Raw genomic sequence first — 22,049 nt, forward strand, 5'->3', positions numbered from 1 at the left:
TCCCTGGTGGTCCAGTGGTTAGGACTCGAAGCTGTCACTGCTGTGTCCTCAGCTGTTCAATCCCTGGTCAGGGAACAACACCCTGCAGGCCATGCAAAGGAGCCAAAAAAAAAAAAAAAAAGGGAAAAAAAAAGGAAAAAAAAGAAAGTGCCTTCCAAAGAAGATCACTAAGAAATCACCTTAGTTATGGTAATTTCAGCTACTGCAAAAGTGAGTGTCTGTGTGTGGACTTACGCTTTCAGCTTCTGGTTCCCCTCAAATGACACTCTCCTGGTGGTCTTTCCCTGCATCCCACTTATATACCTGCAGGGGATTGTTTGTTTGGTTTCAGGAGCGCAGCCCTGGGCCAGATGGAAGGTACAGCTTGTCCAGTGAGCTCACCAGCAGTAATAGGCTGGCTGTGCCGATGAGATAGCCCTCCCCTTTCCCTGCATGAAGGTAAGAGTGGCCACAAGCAGTGGCTGATTCAGGCTCTGGACCTTGCTGCCTTTTCAGGCCTTTGCTGGCCGTGTCCCTAGACTGAACTGGGACTAGGAATCCAGTCTGCATTATTACCAATCTGGAGCTCTCCAACCTAGCTATATTAGTTTGCTAGTTTCCAAATTAGTTTGCATTTGGAACAACGGAGCACAGACTGGGGGGCTTAGACCACAGAAACGTATTGTCTCACAGTTCTGGAGGCCAGAAGTTCAAAATCAGGGTCTCAGCAAGGCTGGTTCCTTCTGAGGACTTCGAGGGAGGGAAGGGTCTGTCCCAGGCTTCTCTCCTTGGCTTTCAGATGGATGTCTCCTCGCTGTGTCTCCTCACATCCTCTTCCCTCAGTGTCTATTTGTCTCTATGTCCAAATTTCCCTTTTGTATAAGGACATCAGTCATATCTGATTAGGGCCCATTGTAATAACTGCATTTTAACTTGTTTAACTCTGTGAAGACCCTCTCTCCAAGTCAGAGTACATTCAGAGACACAAGGGGTTATCGGACCTTGACATCTGGATTTAGGGGACACGGTTCAGTCCATAACACTACTTCACCATGGTCTCTCACTCATTGCTTTAAACTCCAAAACCTAAGTACCCTGCTTGCGCCCCTTCTTACCTGTGACAGCCCAGTGCTGCAGCATCTGACGTGCTGGTACTCAGCTCACTGTACACACGCACTCTATATGAACTGAGGCTCTCTGCAGTGGGAAAGGGGAGGGGACGTTTATCGGACACCCATTAGGGGACATACAGGCCTTGAATTTCAGGTAATAGTAAGAGCTGTCTGCTGGTGGTCCAGTGGTTAAGAATCCACCTGCCAATGCAGGAGACACGGCTTTGAGCCCTGGTCTGGGGAGATCCCACACGCCCTGGAGTAACTAAGCCCAGGTGCCAACGCTATTGAGCCCATGCACCGCAGTTACTGAAGCCTGTGCTCCAGGGCCTATGCTCTGCAACAAGAGAGGCCGCCACAGTGAGAAGCCACCACGCTGAACGAAGAGTAGCCCCTGCTCGCAACTAGAGAAAGCCCACATGCAGCAAAGAGGACCCAGCGCTGCAAATGGACAAAATAAACAATTCATTATAAATGACCCATTTATAACAGCTTATAAGAACCATTCATAATAAATAAGTGAAAATATGTATTTAAAAATGAATAAATAAATAAAAATTAATAGTAGGAGATGTCTGTTTATTCAGTGAGACACTGCCCCTATGGCACTTTTTATCTTCATATCAATAAAAATGTTATTCCCAACTGCAGTTGGGAAGTGCCAAGTATCATTCCAAGCACTTTATATGAGATAATTTTTTGAATACTCACAATACCCTTTTGAGGTAGATATGATTATTTACATCCTTCTACAGATGGGCTTCCCTGCTGGCTCAGCTGTAGAGAATCCGCCTGCAATATGGGAGACCTGGGATTTGATCTCTGGGTTGGGAAGATCCCCTGTAGAAGGGAAAGGCTACCCGCTCCAGTATTCTGGCCTGGAGAATTCCATGGACTATATAGTCTATGGGGTAGCAAAGAGTAGGAAACGACTCAATGACTCTTACTTTTCACAGATAAGACACTGAAGCACGGACAGCTTAGGAAAACTTCCCCAAGTCTATAGTAACTGATGGAGTTGTATTTGAACCCCAATAGTTGGCTGCAGAGGCCATGCTTTTAATCATTACCAGATAGTATTTGGAAAAGGCAGGAGAGTTATTCTCATTGACTGGATGAGGAAATCCAAACCAAGCAGCTAAGGAACTCACTCAGGGTCACAGGGGTAAGGGGCAGAGTAGAAGCAGAATTCCTGCCCTGGAAGCCACAGGGCTTTCCTCCTGGGTCCCTTCCCCACACCCTGCTCCACTTACACAGGCCCACAGGTAATAAGGCCAACCCACAATCTCTAAACCCTTATTTGTAGTTAACTGTCTCCAGGCGTGCACGCTAAGTCGCTTCAGTTGTGTCCGACTCTCTGTGACCCCACGGACTGTAGCCAGCCAGGCTCCTCTGTCCATGGGATTCTCCAGGCAAGGATACTGGAGTGGGTTGCCATGCCCTCCTCCAGGGGATCTTCCTGACCCAGGGATTGAAGCCGTGTCCCTTATGTCTCCTGCCTTGGCAAGCAGGTTCTTTACTACTAGCACCACTTCCATACCGAAGGGGTGATTATTGGGCAGAAGGGAAGGGAGGCCCCTTCTCGATTTAGAGCTAAATCTCGACTTTTGATTTCCTCGCAGTCGCTTCCAGTGCACAAGCCCACGAGCCCCGAGGGGTCAGGTCTAGACCTGAATCCTGGAGTTTACTTTCTCAGCCTGAACTTCTCGCAGGGCAGGGCGGTGGGGAAGGCGCTGCGAGGGCCTGGGCCTCCCAGGAACACAGAGTATCATATTTCTCGAGACCCGCCAATCACGGACGTGGGGGCGGGCCCACACCTGGGAGGCGGGGCCGGACGGCGGAGGTGGGGGCCGCGGCGTCCCCGGGCGAGGCGCTGACGTGAGCCTGGCTCACCTGGACCGGGCAGGTGAGGGCCGGCGCGGGGCGGGGAGAGGAGCCCGCAGTCCCTACCAGCGCGCAGCCAGGCGTTGCTCGCCCTACGGATCGAGGAGCGCGGTGGCGGCGGGTGATCGTACCTGGGGACTTGGTTCGGAGGGACGTTCGCTTCTGGCAGCCGGATTGAAGACAGGTGGGAACGCCAAAGTCCGGAGACTAGCTTGGGGAAGGGAGGGCACGCCCGCTGGTGAAGGGTCCCCTCCAGAGCCTGCAGGGGTGAGCAGAGCTTGCTTAGGGACATCTGTGCGTCGGGCGATGTCCTCTAGGGCTGGATGCCTGTCCCTGTGACCCAGGTGGCTCCTGGATGGTCAGTGCCAGCTTGGGATCGCCGGACCCTTCCCGACCCCTCGCTTCAGTCCACCTCCTTTGCCTCCCCGCCCAGCGGGCGAGCGCGGCTCCCAGCCTCCACCCACCCACCGTCGGGGCGCGCTAAGGCGCCTCCACCCCTCTGGTCCTACCGGCTCGCCGCTCCGCCGGCCCTCGCTGCCCGAAGAGGGGATTTCCTAGGCCGGCCGGCCGGCCCTCGGTCTTGGTGGGTGTTTTGGGAAATTGCGGGTCGGGGCAACCAGTAGCTTCGGCCAGTTTGTTTTCTGTCCTGGAATTTGTTTAGCACCGTCAGACCCCTCGCCCTGGGCCTGGGAGACACCCGTGGATTTCCAAGTAGCCAAACGAGGTGCTGGGGAGGGTGGCGCCGGGTGTGGCTGCTCTGCGGGTGAGGCTCTCTTCGCCCGAAGGGGCTGGAGGGCGGGTGTGGAGAAGTGGGGAAAGTCTTCCAGGCCGGGCTGGAAAGCAGGCCCGGGGTGCCACTGTTCACGGGGAGCCTGCTGTGTGGTAAAGGGGTCATCCCAACGCGACCCTGCTGTCTTGGTGGCTGTCAAAAGTGGAAGCCAGGAAGGGAGATGAAGAAGGCGCGTTTGAGCAGGGGTTGGTGAAGGCTGGGTGCCGACCCAGGACAGTACTTTAGGCTTAGATGTTTGTATAATACTTGACACCAGCACCCCATACAGGGTCCCTAGCTCTCTCCAGCCCCCAGCTTCAATCAAGCAGGGAGGAAGGGCATAGGAATTATGACTAGAGGCTCAGAATTTACCCATAAACAGGGCTGAACTAAATGGAGGAAAGACTGGGGAACTTGGAAGATGGCATTTCAGGTCCCTCCAGGAGGAGGGAGAAGAAAAGCAGGACCATTCCCTGAGGCCTGTCTGCAAGAAATGAGGGTGCGTGTGTTTTACTCTGAGCAAAATCATTGACAGCTGAGTCTCGGCTTCGGGGAGGCCATGTTCCTGGAAAGTAGTCTGGGCAGGGGCTGCAGAGATGGCAGTGTGGGTGTTTCTAGGGGGCCTGTTCCCTGGATTGGGGGTGTGAGAGAGGACAGTTCATGCCCTGGGGAGGTTGAAAGCATCTGTGCTCAGGGCCCAGTATGAGGGGAATGATTGGGTTAGCATCTTTGTTCTGTGGCTGGTTGAATACCTGTTGAAGACTCAGGCCTTGAATTCTCTAGCCTCTATAATGGCGGCTAGAGATAACCAGAGCTGAATTCAACTAGGCTAGGGTTGTTCTGTGGGCCTTGGGATTTGGGTGGCAAGAGTGTTTTGAAAGAAAACTTTGGTTTAGGTGTGTTTAAGGGTGGGTGTCGTGCAGTCTCCTCCCTAAGCACTTTGTTGGCCCTCTGTGCTGCTTGGATCTTTGTCGATGTTTTTGGTTTACTCTCTTGGTGTACAGAAGAAGGGAGAGACTTGGAGGGCTGGGTGCAGTGGCAGGTTATGGTACAGCACACTCTGACTCAGAAGTATTGGGTCCAGGTCCCAGGTAAAACACTTTGCTGTGCCTCAGTTAACCCAGCTGTAAAATGGGGATGATAACAATACTACTTGTAGATCATGAGGATGAGGTCAGGCACATTAAGTAAAAGTGTACGTGAAAACTATAAAGCCTATATAGATATAGAGGATTGTTGTTACCATGGTTTGTATTAGCTGAAGGCCATCATCTTTTTTACCTCCCAGTGGCCAAGAAATGCCTTAGCTTCCTGTGGTTAAAAAATATATATATATATCACTTGTAGTGTTCTGTTTTTAAGTTATGAATCAAAACATGTCATTGTAGGAAAATGTGAATCATATAAAAGTATGTAGGGAAGCATGAAAGTCACCCACAATCTTACCATCACTAAGGTAACTACTTAGGTAATGACTAAGAACTTCTTGTTGCATCGATATTTTATTTCTACCCCTTTTAAAAATTCTATGTGCATATATACACAAGTGCATGTTATGTTGCAAGATGGAAGAGATACTATCCAGTCAATATTGTATGATGCCTTTTCCCTCTTAAGTACATGTAAACATTTCCCCAAATCCAATAAAAATTCTTCAGATGCCTCAATGTTAATAGCTGCTTGATACTGCAGCCTATGAATGTCTGATTAGCTGTTTTTCCCTGTTATTTTGGTTGCTTCCTAATTTTCCCTTTCTGCCTATTTTTTTGTAGTCTTAGTTACTGGGTGGCAGGTGGAGATACTGGTCGGCTTTGAGAAGATGGGGAGGGTTAGCTGTGATGGAGGTGGGGTAGGGAGGAGGAGGCTGGGCAGGGTTGCCCCTGCGTGCTGCCATCTTGCGAGAATGCTGAGAACACAGGGCTCTAGATCTTAATCATTGATCTCTATGGGTGGCTACTTCTCCCTCCCCATCACTGTGTGTGCAGTTCCTTGTGTTGGCTTGGTTGCCTTAATTTTTTTCTTGATGTGCCGTGGATCAACTAGGAGGAACTCTCTTCTTCAAAGCCCGCAATCCTTCAAGGGATGGATTTCACATGTCTGCCAGTCCTAGACACAGGACTGGCCATATTGTAATAAGTGTGTTAGTCGCTCAGTTGTGTCCAGCTCTTTGTGACCCCACGGACTCTAGTCCGCCAGGCTCCTCTGCCCATGAGATTTCCCAGGCAAGGATACTGGAGTGGGTTGCCATTCCCATCTCCAGGGGATCTTCTTGACCCAGGGATCGAACCTGGGTCTCCCACGTTGCATGCAGATTTTTTATCTCCTGAGCCACCAGGGAACAGTATAGGAAGGCTGACCGTATTGCAATAGATCTTCTCAAAAGCCCCTCACTAGGTTGGACCCGTTTGCCACCCATTTCCAGTTCTGTTGGTTCTTCCTTAGACCCATCCCCCCAATCACCACAGGCCAGGACTGAGGAACGGAAGGCTAGAACTTGCCCTGCGGAGGACATGCATTCCCTCCTTGTAAGGTAAATGTTTTCCGGGGTTTGATAGCTTGGTTTGCTGCCCTATGGAGCAACCTACACCAAGGCCAAGAACTTGGGGGTAGAGGGCACTTGAACACCCCATGCCACCTCTCCTGCCCACGGGGAGCTCTGCTGGGGGTGGGGGGGGCAGGTTTCAGTTGCACGGCTTGGTAATTGGGTCAGAAGGCTCAGGTGAGGGCAGGTCCTGCTTTTCTCTTAAAGTGCCGGTGACCCAGCTGGGTTTGTGTTCCCGTTTGCTGTCAGGCTGGCCAGGGGAAAGAAGTGACGCATTAGGGGCCACCCCCTCAGCTAAGCTCCTCTGAGGGGGAGACTTAAGCTGACTCAACTGGTTTGATTTCTGAACTGCAACCCCAGTGGGAATCTTTCTGGGTGGGAAGGTGACTTATTTATCTTCCTTTTCTCAGGTTCTTGTGGGGTTTGAGCAATTCCAGCGTGGATTTCTTCAGGCAGTCTGATGAAAACATTGTGTTTAGTTACTGACCTCATGCTTGTCACACAGTAGCTGATGAACAAATATTTGTTGAATGAACGTTGTTTTGCAGGCATCTCTTTCTCACCTGAAAATAAAAACAAAGTGAGATAAGAACACCGGAAAAAAAAAAAAAGACTCTAAATGCAACATCCCAGGCAAGCAGTTCTCCAGGGATTGCTCTTTCCTGTAGACACCCAGTTGGGACAGGCCTTTGTTTCCCCCGCTGGCACCAAATGTTATCTGCTAGGCTGTGCTGAGCCCTTCTATTTTTATGAGGATCAATTGCAGACTTTACCCAGGCTGGCTCCTGTAGCCAATCAGTTCCACTCACCCTTTGTGGGGGAGATAAACAGACCCAGGTGAGGAGGCAGTCCTAACAGCAGGGAGCGTGTCTCATGACTGTTTTTCGGACTTTAGGGTTAGGCGCTGTGATATTTGATTATTCTGGGACTTCTGAGCTTTACCAGACTCAGTTACAGAGCACGGGATTGTTCTAGGGATAACCAGCTCATACTCCCCTTCCCTTGTTTTTCTCCCCTGTACAGAACCTTTGGGTGGCCCAGAGAAAGGAAACCTGACTTGAGGCCCAGCTCTCAGATTCCTGTGGATACACTGCCTGCTCATCTATGTGAGTGAGGACTTTGCAACCAGGACCCACCCCTTTGCCTACTTCTCTCTCATCACGATGCTGTCATTCCGTAGTTGTCTAAAAAGAGTGCGCGCTTCAAGTTCTTGTCTATGCTTTGCTGTTTCCATAACTTTTTTCTTCCCTCTCCTGAGATGAGATTGAAAAGGGCAATTTCCCTCCTGTTCCCTTGGTACTTCAGGAAGAACTGTGTTCCAGCAGGGATGACATCATCTTTTTATTTTTCTGCCTCAGGATTTAAATAGAAGAAATGTGATCTACTTACATGATAAGTCTGATTTGGCTGGAGCATGAAAAATAAATGGCTTTGAAATAAGAATCAAAAGAACCTTTTAACCTCTTTTCTTTTCTTCCCCACCTGGCACAGTTTATTCCCATATTTAGTTTCTTTGCTGTAATCTAATGAAACTGTAGCTCTATCATACGGGAACAGTGGCTGGGAACTTTTCCCAGGGGCTGGCCTAATTCTCCTCTCCCCACTTCTCCCCCCTCCCCCCAAGCGAGATCATGGCCCTCCACCCCCGCAGAGTTCGGCTGAAGCCCTGGCTGGTGGCCCAAGTGGATAGTGGCCTGTACCCAGGGCTCATCTGGCTACACAGGGACTCCAAACGCTTCCAGATCCCCTGGAAACATGCCACCCGGCACAGCCCCCAGCAAGAGGAGGAAAACACCATTTTCAAGGTAAAGGTCTTCTTTTACCATCTCACTCGAAACGTTTTCCAGTTCTCAGGCCTTTTTGGGTTTTTGTTGTCTTGTTTTCAGTTTTGGCATGAAGAAGGTACTAGATGCAAGATGCTGAGGCAGCAGAATGTTGTTGATGCGGGTGGGGGGACAGACTTAGCAGGCGTAGTGATTTCTCTTGTTGGGGCATGTCTGTTATTATGGTTGAGGCCGTTTATTCTTTCTCATCGGTCGAAGGTACTCAGCTCACATCCCAAGGGATGGCACGTGTGACTGGCTATACTGTTAATTGCTTTTATGCTGAGGCTGTTTCTAGAGCTCTGGAGGGTCAGCCAGCAGTCAGTCTTTCGTTCACTCAAGGCTCTTGCTCAAGCCTGGAAATGGCTATCCAGACCCAGGCAGAACTACTGAGTGGCAGCAGGCTCCTAACAGCCTGTAGAATGGGTGTTGAGGGCCTCTGCAAGTTTCCTTTGAAATTAAAACATTTTGACTCATCCATCTATGCATGCATGCTCTGTTGTGTCTGACTTTTTGTGACCTCGTGGACTATAGCCCTCCAGGCACCTCTGTTTATGGGATTTTTTCCAGGCAAGAATATTGGAGTAGGTCACCATTTCCTCTTCCAGGGGATCTTCCCAACCCAGAGATCAAACCCCCGTCTCCTTCACTGGCAGGCAGGTTCTTTACCCCTGAGCCATCTTAAAAAATGAAAGGTGATTTAATTACAGGTTTTTATTCTACAAATGTTTTCTTAACTAAAGAATAGCTCAGATGTGAGAGTTATTTCGCTTAATGGAAAACAAGATTGAATCACGTGGCATGGTATAAAATGTGAGTGAAACCAAAATCTAAGACGGAAGTCAGTGAGAAGGTAGTTGTAGGCAGGGCTGTTATGTGGTTTGTAACTCTGGAACCTGTGCCTCCACTCCAGACCGACTTCTCTGTGCTGGTCAGTCTTCTCTCGAGTAACTTTAGTTCCTCCACCTCCAAAACACGGAGAAATGAGTTTCTCCATTTTTCCCCTGACTAGCAGCTGGAAGTCAAGTGAAATCCAGTGTCCATCCTGAACTTCTCAAGACTGATGCCTCAGGTTCTGGCTGAGATTGGGCCAGGAGAGGTGAACTCATACCTCAAAGGAGAGCCATCCCAGAACTGTTCTATTGGGTGTAGAGACAAGAGGTAGAGAAAAAATTGGCCTGTGAATACTTACAAAGTAAATCAGTGCTTTTAATTTAAAAATTTAATAATGATATAAAAGTGGTAAGGAAACCATCTGGAAACCAGCACCAATTATTGGAGCTGCCATCAGAGGAGGATGGGCCTGGTATGGCCTCTTTCCTTGGCTTGCAGCCAGACTTGCTGTTGAAGTGCCTGGTGGTGGCTGGCCATGGGGAAAGAGGCTGGTTCCTGAAGGTTCCACTCACGAGAATGTTCTGAATCCTTAGGGCTTGAGGAAAAGGTAGCTGTGGGCAGCTGCTCTGTCCTAGTTACATCTGTGCATCTGTTTGTGGCATGCTAAGGGGAAGTCTGGGTGTCAGGAGCAGAATGAGGGTGCCTTCACAGATCCCAAGCTCTGGCAGGCCTTTGGCAGGATAAGGGTGTCGAGGTGATGACCAGAATTAAGAGGGTGTCTGCTCCACACTCTAGGCGCATTATCTCATTTAGTTCTCAACGATGCTGGAGGGAGGACATTACCCTCCTATTGTAGATGTAAAAGCTGAATCTTACAGGGGCTATGTAACTTGTCCAGATCACATAGCCAATAAGTGGTGGGGCCAGGATTTGAACCCAGGCCTATCTGCTGCCCCCTCCATTATCAGACAGCCCCTTCTGACCAGGAACTGTGAGTCCTGGCTTCAGATCCTACTACCGTCACTCGCACGTGTGGTCTTGAACAAGTCACATAATCTCTTTAGGCTTTAACTTCCCCTTCAGTAAAATCGGGATAAAACCAGTCTTGCCTGTCTCACGAGATTGTTGTGAGAATTGAGTGAAATAAACGTCTAGAAAGGGACTCATAAATTGCCGTAAAAATGCAGAGACTCTGTCCATTTTTGGAAGAGAAATAGGGACCTGCCCGGTGACCAGAATCTCAGAATGGGTTTGAACACGGGTTGTTCATGAAGACAACGGCTGTCATGTGGTGGATACCACCCTCTGTTGCATCAGCCTCAGGTCCTCCACAGAGTCTGAATGGGCCCTGGGGGTTGGCTGTGCTGTGAGCAGAAAGGGCTCTGGGTTAGTCTGGCTGCTCTCCATGGAGGGGCAGGGATTCAGGGAGCCACAGAGATTTGCAGACCTGTGCCAAAGTCAGCACTGCCCAAGCCAGCTGAGTGGGGCCAGAAGGTGAGCGGACCTGGAGGTCAAACAAATGGAGGGGAAAACAGGGAGAGACAGCCGCCAGGCACCGCCAGGCGCAACTGGAGATAGGACTCTCTGGACACTGGGGGCCAGTAAGGTGGAGCTTTCCTACCAGGGGCTGGACGCAATGGAGCCTGCTACGCTGAGGGCCGCAGCCTTGTCAGCCCTCTTCACTTCATACCGCACAGCAAGGAGGGGAGCCCCCTCTGGCCCCAGAAGAGGGTAGGAAGAAATGAGTGAATTGGAGGAGAAGGATTCAGGTTGGCCATTGGAAGAAGCTTCCTCGTGACTGTGAGGCTCTGCAGGGAGAGACCAGAGTGCTCAGAGGACGGGGCAGAAAAACTCCGTCTGGGCTTGAGGAAGAAGTCCACAGTCAGGATCAGAGGCGGGGAGGTGGGACTGGACGAGCGATGGGCCCGGTCAGCTTGAACAGGCTGCCATGTACTTCCCGATCTTGAGTCCTCGGCAGACGACACCCCCCTTTTCTGTACCAGGACGTACTACACAGCCCTGAAGAAAGCGCGGACATGGAGAATATGTTCACGGTGGGGAAGGGCGGAGAGCCCATGAAGCAGACACGCTGATGCCTGTTAGACCTGGAAACTGAAAACCAGAGCGGCAAGGCCACAGGGCTTTTGGCCCAGGCCACCAGCCACTGGGGTTTCCAGAGAAATGTTCCCAATGTGGGAGTTTGGGGAAGTAGGGAAAGGCAGGCAGTGTGAGTTTATTAGGACTTGAGGCCCTCCGCCGCCCGCTGAAGCGAGTTGAATTCTCAGAGTGCATGTCCTGCCCTCCTGCAGGCTATTTTAGTCCTAAAGGCACTTGGTTTCTGCAGTTATTTGTGCATCAGATTGAAGATGGAAGGGGAGGGAACAGCAAGACCACACTCTTCAAATCATACGCCATCTTCCTTTTTCTTGTTATATAAGCAACTCATGTCAAAAAAAAAAAAGTAAAACAAAACAAAAAAAATTATATGCAATCCTGCTTTCAGCGTTACCGTTAGTATCTTAGTGTACATTTGTTTCAGATGTTTATTTATTTTCAGCCCTTCATTATGGCCATTGTAGTCACCAACTGGCACCAACGCTTGAGATAAGGCTCCTCTTTTCACAAGCTTATATTTGCCTCTGGTTTAATCTCACTCCGGCCCTCCTTCGCCTGGCCCTCCAAGGTGGTGTTTCCTGCTGCAGCCTCTGTACACTGGGGTTGGGACGATGGGGTGGTCACGCGGGGCCGTGTGTGTCTGTGTCTGCCTGCGGGAGGGTGGGCGCGCTTTGCAGTGTGTCTGGGTAACAGCAGGCATTCACTGCAGTTTCCTGTCCTTCAGGCCTGGGCTGTGGAGACAGGAAAGTACCAGGAAGGGGTGGATGACCCCGACCCAGCTAAATGGAAGGCCCAGCTCCGCTGTGCTCTCAACAAGAGCAGAGAGTTCAACCTCATGTATGATGGCACCAAGGAGGTGCCCATGAACCCAGTGAAGATATATCAAGTGTGTGACATCCCCCAGCCCCAGGGCTCAATCATTAACCCAGGTAAGGCCCCAGCTGCTGCGGAGAAGGTGGACAGTGTGCTGGGTTCCCGGCTAGACCCTTCAAGAGACGGTCGACTTGAAAACTGCCTCGCTTAGAATGTTTATGACTGCTGAACAAGAAATCTTGTCCCTAGAAAGGCTCAGAGAACAAAAGATATAAACTCAGCAAGGTGTTCCTACTCACTTATTGGAACACTAAAGCATTAGAAAATGGAGGGAGCATAGAGTTCTGTAAAAATAGCTTCTCTCTGGGCTCAACACTGAGAAGAGAGGCCAGATAGTTTAGAAGGAGGAGGGATTAAAACTTGGAAGGTCTGAGTTCTAAACCTAGTTCTTTTCACTTCGCTACCCTGGGACTTTGAATCAAGTCCTTTGACCTTTTGAGCCTCAGTTTCTTTCATTATAAAACCCGGGCTCTCATCTTCCTTGCCTATTTCAAAGGCTGTTCTAAGAATCAATTAACATGACATTCTAAAAGCTCTCTTTAGATAAGTTCTCTTTATAAATGATGGTTGAATGTCATTGAATTTGTAGGGTAAGATCCAACTAAGAGCCAGATAATTTAGACTTGACCTCCAGTGAATCTAGGGAGGCCCTGCCATGAGGGAAGTTTCTGTCCTCAACATTAAGTTTACAAAGGAGAGAAGCTTGTGGTCCTTGAGTCCTTAAAAGGGATGTTAATGCATCAAAGTAAGTTTAGAGTAGAAGTTAAAAGTTTTCTAGAAGGGAATAGGGTGTGCAGCTCCTGGGTAGGGGAGGGGATGACAGCTTACATTAGGGTTCTAGAGAAGGAGGTGGAAGGCGGGATGAACAACTTCAGTCCCCCCACTTTGGCTAGGGCATTGGGGATGCACGCTGAACCCCAGGGGCCTCTGTGCTGGCAGTGGCTAGCTTGAACAGTGGGTCAGCTACCAGGATGACCGTGAAGAGTGAACGGCTCGCTTGTGGGCTTGTGTGTCTGTTTTTCGGGAAGGATCCACTGGGTCTGCTCCTTGGGATGAGAAAGACAATGATGTGGATGAAGAAGATGAGGAAGACGAGCTGGACCAGTCACAGCACCACGTCCCCATTCAGGACACCTTCCCCTTCCTGAACATCAATGGTGAGAGGGGTGATGGAGGGGTGCGGAGGAGGACGAGGAGGTAAGGGGCTTTCATTTTGCAACTGTTGACACCATATCCACTGCTGCCCTGGAAGCAGTGACCGGACCCTGTGGCCAGGTCTCCAGTCTGTTAGCAAGCAGGGGTCATAGGCAAAGGAATTCCTAGGCCTGGTTATCCCAGTGGGGTGGCTTCTAGGCATAGAGAGCATCTTCTGAGTCTTAAGTGATAATTCAGAGAAATTAAAAAATGATATTCATTCTCAATCGCACATACAAATACACCAGCTGTTATAACTTTTGCTGATTTCCTTCAGGTCAAAGTGCAGACATCATTTTCATGAATTGTAGGCCAATTCTTTTGCTGTTTGTCTTGGTATAAATTTTCGGTTACTCCCTTAACAGGGTCTAAGACTGTATCATGGGACTCTGCTAAGACTATATCATGGGACCCTTGTGGCTTCTACAGCTCTTAATACTAGGCTCTGATAAAATTTATCTACTAGAGAGACTTTTATCTTTTTTTTTAACCTTTTGAATTCAGCTTCCTATGAAAAATGAGTTGAGAGGTCTGAGGGTCACTGCTTGACAGAGCAGGTACTGCATTTTCTGTTGTACTGAGGATTCTCAAACACAGGGTGAATTGCTCTTCTGTAGCCGCTGCACTTGAACTTTCCACTGACATGCTCCTAGACATGTGACTTGCATTCAGTTGAGCAGCTTTTCACTGCCTTTCTAAGTTCCATCTGGCTGTGTTCGAGACTCCATGGACTGTAGCCCACCAGGCTCCTCTGTCCATGGGATTCTCCAGACAAGAATACTGGAGTGGGTTGCCATGCCTCCTCCAGGGGATCTTCCCAATCCAGGGATTGAACCCGAATCTCTTATGTGTCCTGCATTGGCAGGCAAGTTTTTTTTTTTTAACACTAGTGCTACCTGGCTGCTATGGGTCAAATGAGATAATTTTGCCACCTAGAAAATTCAGTATAGCAAGATGATTCCTTTAGGATTTTGGAATACCCTACTCTAGATGATGCCCCTTCCTCGGAGAGTCAAGAAATGACTCTTATCTACTTGTCTTCCTTCACTTGCCCTGTCATTTATAACTTTGCAGCCAAGTGATGAGTAAAGACAGTCATCATAGAGCTCACTCAAGCTAATATTGCCACAGATACATTCCCATTTAGTGAAATTTTAAGATTTGGACATTTGGAAACGTGAGATCCTTTCCCAAATCCTTGGCTGACTCATTCTGTTCTTCTCACCCCTTAAAAGGATACAACTCATTTCCAGGATATATATATATATATATATATATATATATATACTTTTTTTTTTACTATTAAAAACATTATTTTTCTGATTTCCTATTTCTTTTCATGTCTTATTAAAGATTCTGTTTTGTGGCCCTATGTTACGGGCCACCTTGGATCCTTTATGGAAACATGTGAACATACATTAAAAACAAAAGTAAAACGGGTACATAGATATAACCAGACTTGTACACAAAGGATCAAAGAAACATTAGCCTCTGTGATTTCAGAGCTGTTGGGCAGAGAAAGAAGAATTGCTGAAGAATTAGATGCATAAAAGGTAAGGTTAGGAGGAGAAATCTGAAAACTTTGGAGTGAGCCAACTTTGACAATAGCAGGGAAATAGGATGGGTTTTTCATTCTCTCAAGTTCTTTTCACTTTGCTACTATGGGACTTAAAATCAAGTCCTTTGACCTTTTGAGTCTCAGTTTCTTTAATTGGATACTTGGGAATTAAATAATACTCTTACATGGTTTAAATTCATAATGATACAAAAAGGAAATCAGCTGAAAGATTTTCCTTCCATCCTTTCTCTAAACAGTTCCTTTCCTGGAGGAGACAGATCTTACCAGTTTCTTGAGTATCCTTTTAGAAGTTTCATGCATATAAAGTATTTGTTTGTTTTTAAATGAATTTCTGTATATTAACACTCAAAGTTAATCAACCAGTTTAGTTGAGTTCATTTTACAGAAGACAACCAGCTTCTATTTAATTGCTGGGCCCAAATTTTGCAACAGGGAACCTCACATTCATACCCATTCTAATTTAATCCGAGAGAAAACTCACTTGTCTTTTGAAATGAAGTTGCTCAGTCGTGTCCGACTCTTTGCGACCCCGTGGACTGTAGCCCACTAGGCTACTCCGTCCATGGGATTCTCCAGGCAAGAATACTGGAGTGGGTTGCCATTTCCTTCTGCAGGGGATCTTCCTGACCCAGGGATTGAACCCAGGTCTCCCGCATTGCTGGCAGACGCTTAAACCTCTGAGCCACCAGGGAAGCCCACTTGTCTGTTAGTCATCAGCAAATGTACGTTGTCAGAATTATGAGTCGGATGCAGAAATAACAAGATTAGGAAGCAGAAACAGGAGAACCTTGTTTCTCTTTGGTGTTTGTTGGGGAAATTATTGATGGGCTGCTACAATGAGTTGTGGTCTAGTTTTGGACCTTTAAGGTTTTAAAGCCTCCGACCCAGGTGGTATGCATGAGAGGGACCCTGCCAGCTCACCCACAGCCTTCTGTTTTAGGTTCTCCCATAGCACCAGGCAGTGTGGGCAACTGCAGTGTGGGCAACTGCAGCCCTGAAGCAGTGTGGCCCAAAACAGAACCTCTGGAGATGGAAGTGCCCCAGGCACCTATACAGCCTTTCTATAGCTCTCCAGAGCTGTGGATCAGCTCACTCCCAAGTAAGTAAGCCTTGGTTTCCTAACTGGATCTTCAGCTCCTATTATAGTCCATTTCCTGCCCCACCTTCTGCCTCCATTTCTTTGCCTTGTATAGAATAGTCCCCCAGGCAGCCTCTGTGTCTGGTTCCTGGCTGGCTGATGAGTCACTGGGGAAGAAGTAAAGAAACATTAGCCCATACTTGCTTGCCCAAGGAGATGTTCTGATTGGCTGCTGTGCAGCTCTGCGTTACTCACCTCTTAGGTGGGTGGAAGGCCTGGGTTTATCAGTTTGCCTAGGGTATTTGGGGACCAGGTTAGCTGTAGGATAGGGAGGTTAATGACTGTGGATTTGGTCAAGGAGGCTCTTGGGTTCCGAGGGGCTTTAGGATCCAGAGAATATCTCTTTCTGAATTGTGCACAAATCCATCTCAGTGAAGAATCAATGTCCTCCCTCTCCCTTTCACAAAACACACGGTGGGAGTGGGGGGCGGGGGGACTATCATTTTGTCCAAGAGGCTGATAGCTTTGATAAGACCGGTAGCTTTCAATAGACATTTACTGAGTGAAAATTTACTTTGCTGTGAACTGTGTCCTTTTGTGATGTGTTATTAGAACAGGTCGACCGTGTGTGCTCATCTGTGTACTTTTCAGAAAGATGGCTTGGTACTTTTTATTGTCTCTCTGGTTTCTTTAAACAGTGAGTCAAAAATGATAACACAAACCAGATGCTGCCTTAGTTTTTTCAGCTCCTTCCAACGCCTATTGATGTAAAGACTCAGTACAAAATGGGGAGACGAGGACCCGGAACTTTGGTTGGAGGAATTCTAGCTCTTAGGGAGTGGAGATTGAACCTAGATAGTACAGATGGACTTTGAACTGTTTGCTTCAAGGCAGCCTTTCGAGGGAATACTCCCAGGATATGTTGATGTCTCCCTGTGTGGCAGGAAGGATATCTATGCCAGTGGCCTTCCTGGATGCTGGCTGAAAGGTGGCTTGATCCTAATGGACTTGCACAAGTCTTAGGTATGGACAGACAGAGCAGTGGAGCAGGACTCTCACTGTCCCATCTTACGTTGCAGTGACTGACCTGGACATCAAGTTTCAGTACCGTGGGAAGGAGTACGGACAGACCATGACCGTGAGCAACCCCCAAGGCTGCCGGCTCTTTTATGGGGACCTGGGTCCCATGCCTGACCAGGAGGAGCTCTTTGGTCCCGTCAGCCTGGAACAGGTCAAGTTCCCGGGGCCAGAGCACATCACCAATGAGAAGCAGAAGCTCTTCACCAGCAAGCTGCTAGACGTCATGGATAGAGGACTGATTCTGGAGGTCAGCGGGCACGCCATCTATGCCATCAGGCTGTGCCAGTGCAAGGTGTACTGGTCTGGGCCATGTGCCCCATCACTTGTTGCCCCCAACCTGATTGAGAGACAGAAGAAGGTCAAACTGTTTTGTCTGGAAACGTTCCTGAGTGGTGAGTCTTTTTTCAGAGGATTGATGGGTGGGAACAGCTCCCTGCAAGTATGTCTTCCTCCTTGCTGCCCCGCCTCTCCTGGCTCTGCAAAGATCTTAAGGAAACAGTTTCTTCGGCAAGAAGTCAAGGTAGAAGAGAACCTTGATTCTGAAAAATAAAGGTGACTGGGGCAGAAGGATGTCCCACTCCAAAGCTATATATATAGCTTCACATATGTGAAGCCAGTTTTAGGTTGGTTGTGGTACCTTTGTTGGCAGAAGAGGGAGACAGCCTTTCATTGCTCCCCAGAGTCCACCAACTTATTTATCCTTCACTTTCGAAGGTGACGCTACTCATCATAATTGGTTAAACATATAGTCTTTTCGTTTGGGACATATTTGAGTGGCAAATTCAAGCAGGTGTATTTAAGGAGAGGAATGAGATGTAAATCTTCCAATGTGATTTGAACCCCAAGTCTAGTTTAAGTGGTGTCTGATAAAACCCTCTGAAATGATGAAAATCTTCTATATTTGTGTTGTTTGGTATGTTAGTCACTAGCCACATGTGGCTGTTGAGTATGTAGATGTTACTAGTGTGACTGAGGAGCCATTTACTTTTAATGAATTTAAATGCAGTAGCCACATGTGGCAAGTGGCTACTATACCAGACAACATAACATAAAAGCTGGTATTTACTGAGTGGATATGGAATGACCCAGTACACCAAACTGCCCTTCCCTATTCTACAGATCTCATTGCCCACCAGAAAGGACAGATAGAGAAGCAGCCACCATTTGAGATCTACTTATGCTTTGGGGAAGAATGGCCAGATGGGAAACCCCAGGAAAGGAAACTCATCTTGGTTCAGGTGAGGAGATAATTGTCAACAACTCTTTGCTTTTTTATCAATGCTTTAGCCCATAGGTCTGGGGTTGAGCCCTGAGTTGAGGTATCCATCAGCCTGTGTGGATTTTAATCCTATTAGACGGAATAGCAACAAAGTTTTGTATATTGTACAGTAGAACCAGGCTGGAGTATAGAGGGTCCTCAAGGCAAATTACTGATTCACGGGAGACTTTGTTTTCTAACTGACTTTAGAGTCTTGCAGAAGCCTAATAGGATATGACTCTTTGCAGCTCTTTTAGAAGTCTTTTGAGCTACTTTAAGGACATATTCTGGAAAGTGGCAGCAAGACCACTTGGGTTCGGCTGTGGATTGTGCAACAGGATAGGCAACAGATGAAATCTGAGTAAGAGTCTTTGTCAGTAAGCAGCTATTTATTTAGGTATGTGATGTGATGCTGCCTCTCGGTTCTTTACCTTCATCTGAACCAAATTCTAAAGTGCACCTTGGCAGGATAGTCCAGAGAGATGAAAGCATATTCTGTGTCTAGACATTAAAGTTGGGGATGTCCCTATGGTCTCACTAGTCCTTCCTTCAATCTTGGGTCCCTCCTGCTGGTTTGTGTTTTTTTTCTTTCTGTGAACTTTTTTCTCAGAGGATACCTGTGTGCTCTGTGTCCTGAGCAGGTCATTCCGGTGGTGGCTCGGATGATCTATGAGATGTTTTCCGGTGACTTCACACGATCCTTTGACAGTGGCAGTGTCCGCCTGCAGATCTCAACTCCAGACATCAAGGATAACATCGTTGCCCAGCTGAAGCAGCTGTACCGCATCCTGCAAACCCAGGAAAGCTGGCAGCCTATGCAGCCTGCCCCCAGCATGCAACTGCCCGCTGCCCTGCCAACCCAGTAATCATGAATACCATCTTCCTTTTTTTTTTTTTTTACAATATTGTACATATGAATATTTTTTACTTTTCAGATTTAACCAGCTTTCAAGCCTTTCTTCTTTCTAACAATATTAGTAGTCTCTGACTCTCCAAGTATGTCTAGCTTTTAAAGTTGATTTAATTTATGAAAAAAATCACGCTTCATACTTTCCTCTTCTTCTTTAAACTTCCCAAGGTAGTATAATGTAGTATCAATAGAAGGAGATTTAGCCTGGAGTCTGGACAACAGGGTTCTAACTGCAGCTTTGCTTCCAGTGGGGTGACCTTGAACCCAGTCATTTAACCTCTGGGCTTCATATTTGTTACTGTAAAGTGAAGGAGTTAGAATGATGCCTGAAATAATGCCAGCTTTAAGACTGACTTGATGACTTCATTCTATTTGTACAAGGCAAAACTGCTTGGAACAGAACCCTTCTGCCTTGTTCTTGCGCCTTTTTTTTTTTTTGCTTTTGCTTTCATTAAAGTCCCCTGAAGCACTGATTTGTCCAGGATTGATCTCCGTTTGACCTGTTATGCTAGTATAGTAGGCTGGTTCCCTGATGGGGGAAGAGGGAGGGAGGGGTGCCAGCTGGTTGCTTAGAAACTAAGCTTGATATCTAAATAGAAATAGGTGCCAAAGTCTGAAAGTCACCCAGCCTGTGGAGTAAAAGCTCACAAATTGAGCTTCTCAAAGGAAGCTGTTGACATAGAAAAAGGTTAGGGATTCTGTGGTCAGGTATTCAACTTGCTACCACTCAAATACAGGCATACCTTGGCGGTATTGCCAGGCTAGTTCCAAACCACCACAATAAGGTGAATATTGCCATAAAGCAAGTCATACAGATCTTTTGGTTTCCCAAGGCATATAAAAGTTATGTTTACATTATGCCACAGTGTAAGTGTGCAATAGCATAGCAGTATATCTAAAAATACAAACGTGCGTACCTTAACTAAAAGTAGATTGTTAAAAAATGGTAACCATCATCTGAGTCTCCAGTGAGTCATAAAGTTTTTGCAGTCGTTAAATTGAAGATCACTTATCACAGATCACCGTAACAAAAAAAGAAGTTTAAGTATTGTGAGAATTACCAAAACATCACACATAGACATGAAGTGAGCAAATACTGGTGGAAAATGGTGCCACTAGTCTTGTTTGATGCAGGGTTGCCACAAACCTTCGATTTGTAAAACACAGTATCTGCAAAGTGCAATAAAGCAAAACACAGTAATAAAATGAGGTATGTCTGTACCACTCTGTGTGTGTGTGTGAGAGAGAGATGAGAGTCTATGACTCAGTGAGAGACTTCAGAGAGGATAAAGCTCCCTTGTTCTTCTTTCCCTTCTTTGAGGAAGACCTGAGACTGGCTCGCAAACGCCTCTGACTACAGAAGAGACAAGGACAGTTCCTCTGTGCATGGAGATGTTTTCCTCTCATTTGGCGTTTTTGCAGTTGGGAAAAACAGGGTGTTGAATATGTTAAGGGCAGCGTGAAGAAGGCCTGGGCAGTGCTTTTCTGGAAAAGATTCACGTAGTACAAACCTGCACGTTTCCCTCCTGGGTGGAGGTAGGTGGGTTTGAACAACCAAGGTGGAGTGGTGCAGAACATTGCAGCCGCGGCTGCCACTAACTGGTATTCGCTTTTACTTTGTCCTTGACCCTTTTACTCTTTTTACGGTGAAATTCTACATAATTTAAACTCCACGCCCCAAATGGAAAACAAGAGGCTAGTCTCTGGTTGCAGGCCCCAATCCTCCTGAATGCTGATGCCTATTTTGGGCCATATCGTATTAAGCAAGTCCATGTCTGCTCTGCTATCCTTAAAGCCACCTCCTACTTGGTACTGAAGTTGAGCTAGCTAAAAAGTTGGGCTAGCTTTATTTCAAAAACCATAAGCTCCCCTCAATTACAAGTAGCAATGGTACTTGTTTATTCGGAATGCTTAAGCTGTGGTTTTCGGTTCTCTAAGGGACCTAGTAGGTCTACTGTTACTAAAGTATGACCAAGAGAAATCTGAGTGCTCAACTGAAAGCAGAAGTTGGGCTTCTAGAGACCATGAAATATGCAAGGTATAGAAATTTTATACTTTGGGAGCATTTGAGTGGGTGAAGTGAGGGATTTGGAATTGACATCTGGCTGCCTCTGTGTCTGCATAGTTCAAAGTTAAAAAAAAAAATCCACAGTAAATACATTGGGAGGACAACTGTTGGATCTGGGCCGGGCCTGTCCCCTTTTTCTATGTGATGCTTACAGGCTGCCTATCTGGATGAGGGCCCAGAAAATGTGAGTTGGCAAAGGGTGTAGAGCATAGTGTTTAGGTGCCAAGAAAGACTGAACTTTTAGTATGTGACTGTAATGAAAAGCTTATGAATATGTCAGAGGAATGAATGAGTGGTTTTATGAGGCCTTAACCCAGTAGCAGAGTTTGCTGTTTATCCTTTGCAGAAGGCTGGGAGAGTGCGCGCAGGGCTGCCACTGGTCTCCCTCAGTGTTCCCTCTCTGGTGCTGCTGCCAGGTGTCCCTTCTTGGAGACTCAGTCTGCTGTCTCTGTGGTTGCTCCACCACACACTCCCTTGGTGTTTTCTACTTCCATGCCTTCAGGCGCTGTCACCAGCGTTTTGCTTTCTTCACTGTCCACCCTTCTCCCCATTGGGTTGGCCACAGTCTGGATCTGCACGTCCTGTTCAAAAGCAGACTCTGGAACTGCCTGAATGTGGTCTGGGACACGAACCACATCATATTGATAAGCAAAACAAAAAAAAGAACATTTCTTCCCTCCCAACCTTGAGGTGAAATGGTGCATGAAGATTTGTCATGGCGTCTCACTGGGGGAAAAACCCCCAAAACTAGTTGTAGGTATAAATGAGAGGTCAAATGTTGGATCTGGGCTGGTCCCTTGTCATATAATTAGGTCCCTGGCTCTATGTCCTCAGAGTACCCTACACTTATCTTTCAGAATAATCAATTCCCTTGTAATTGCTCAGTATCTGTGTCCTGCATGACTGCAAACTTGCTGGAGGTAAGGACTGGGTGTCTTGGACTGTGATGCC

General features: G+C 47.5%; 1 protein-coding gene across 2 annotated transcripts; it reads left to right on the top strand.

Annotated features, from left to right (window-relative positions):
* The first annotated feature begins 2,893 nt into the window (after window positions 1-2,893).
* IRF6 (interferon regulatory factor 6) lies at window positions 2,894-20,236 on the top strand. Of its 2 annotated transcripts, none has more exons than XM_069544976.1 (9): window positions 2,894-3,159; window positions 7,310-7,392; window positions 7,911-8,091; window positions 11,783-11,987; window positions 12,960-13,088; window positions 15,645-15,803; window positions 16,862-17,254; window positions 17,982-18,100; window positions 18,762-20,236. In XM_069544976.1, exons 3-9 carry the CDS (start codon window positions 7,918-7,920, stop codon window positions 18,984-18,986), a joined length of 1,404 nt encoding a protein of 467 aa, XP_069401077.1. In that variant the 5' UTR covers window positions 2,894-3,159; window positions 7,310-7,392; window positions 7,911-7,917; the 3' UTR covers window positions 18,987-20,236. The 2 variants fall into 2 exon arrangements, with proteins under 2 accessions (XP_069401077.1, XP_069401078.1); XM_069544977.1 differs by lacking the exon at window positions 2,894-3,159 and adding an exon at window positions 3,297-3,558.
* Window positions 20,237-22,049: the final 1,813 nt, after the last annotated feature.

This window comes from Ovis canadensis, chromosome 12 (genome assembly GCF_042477335.2).
Source record: "Ovis canadensis isolate MfBH-ARS-UI-01 breed Bighorn chromosome 12, ARS-UI_OviCan_v2, whole genome shotgun sequence".
Taxonomy (NCBI): Eukaryota; Metazoa; Chordata; class Mammalia; order Artiodactyla; family Bovidae; genus Ovis; species Ovis canadensis.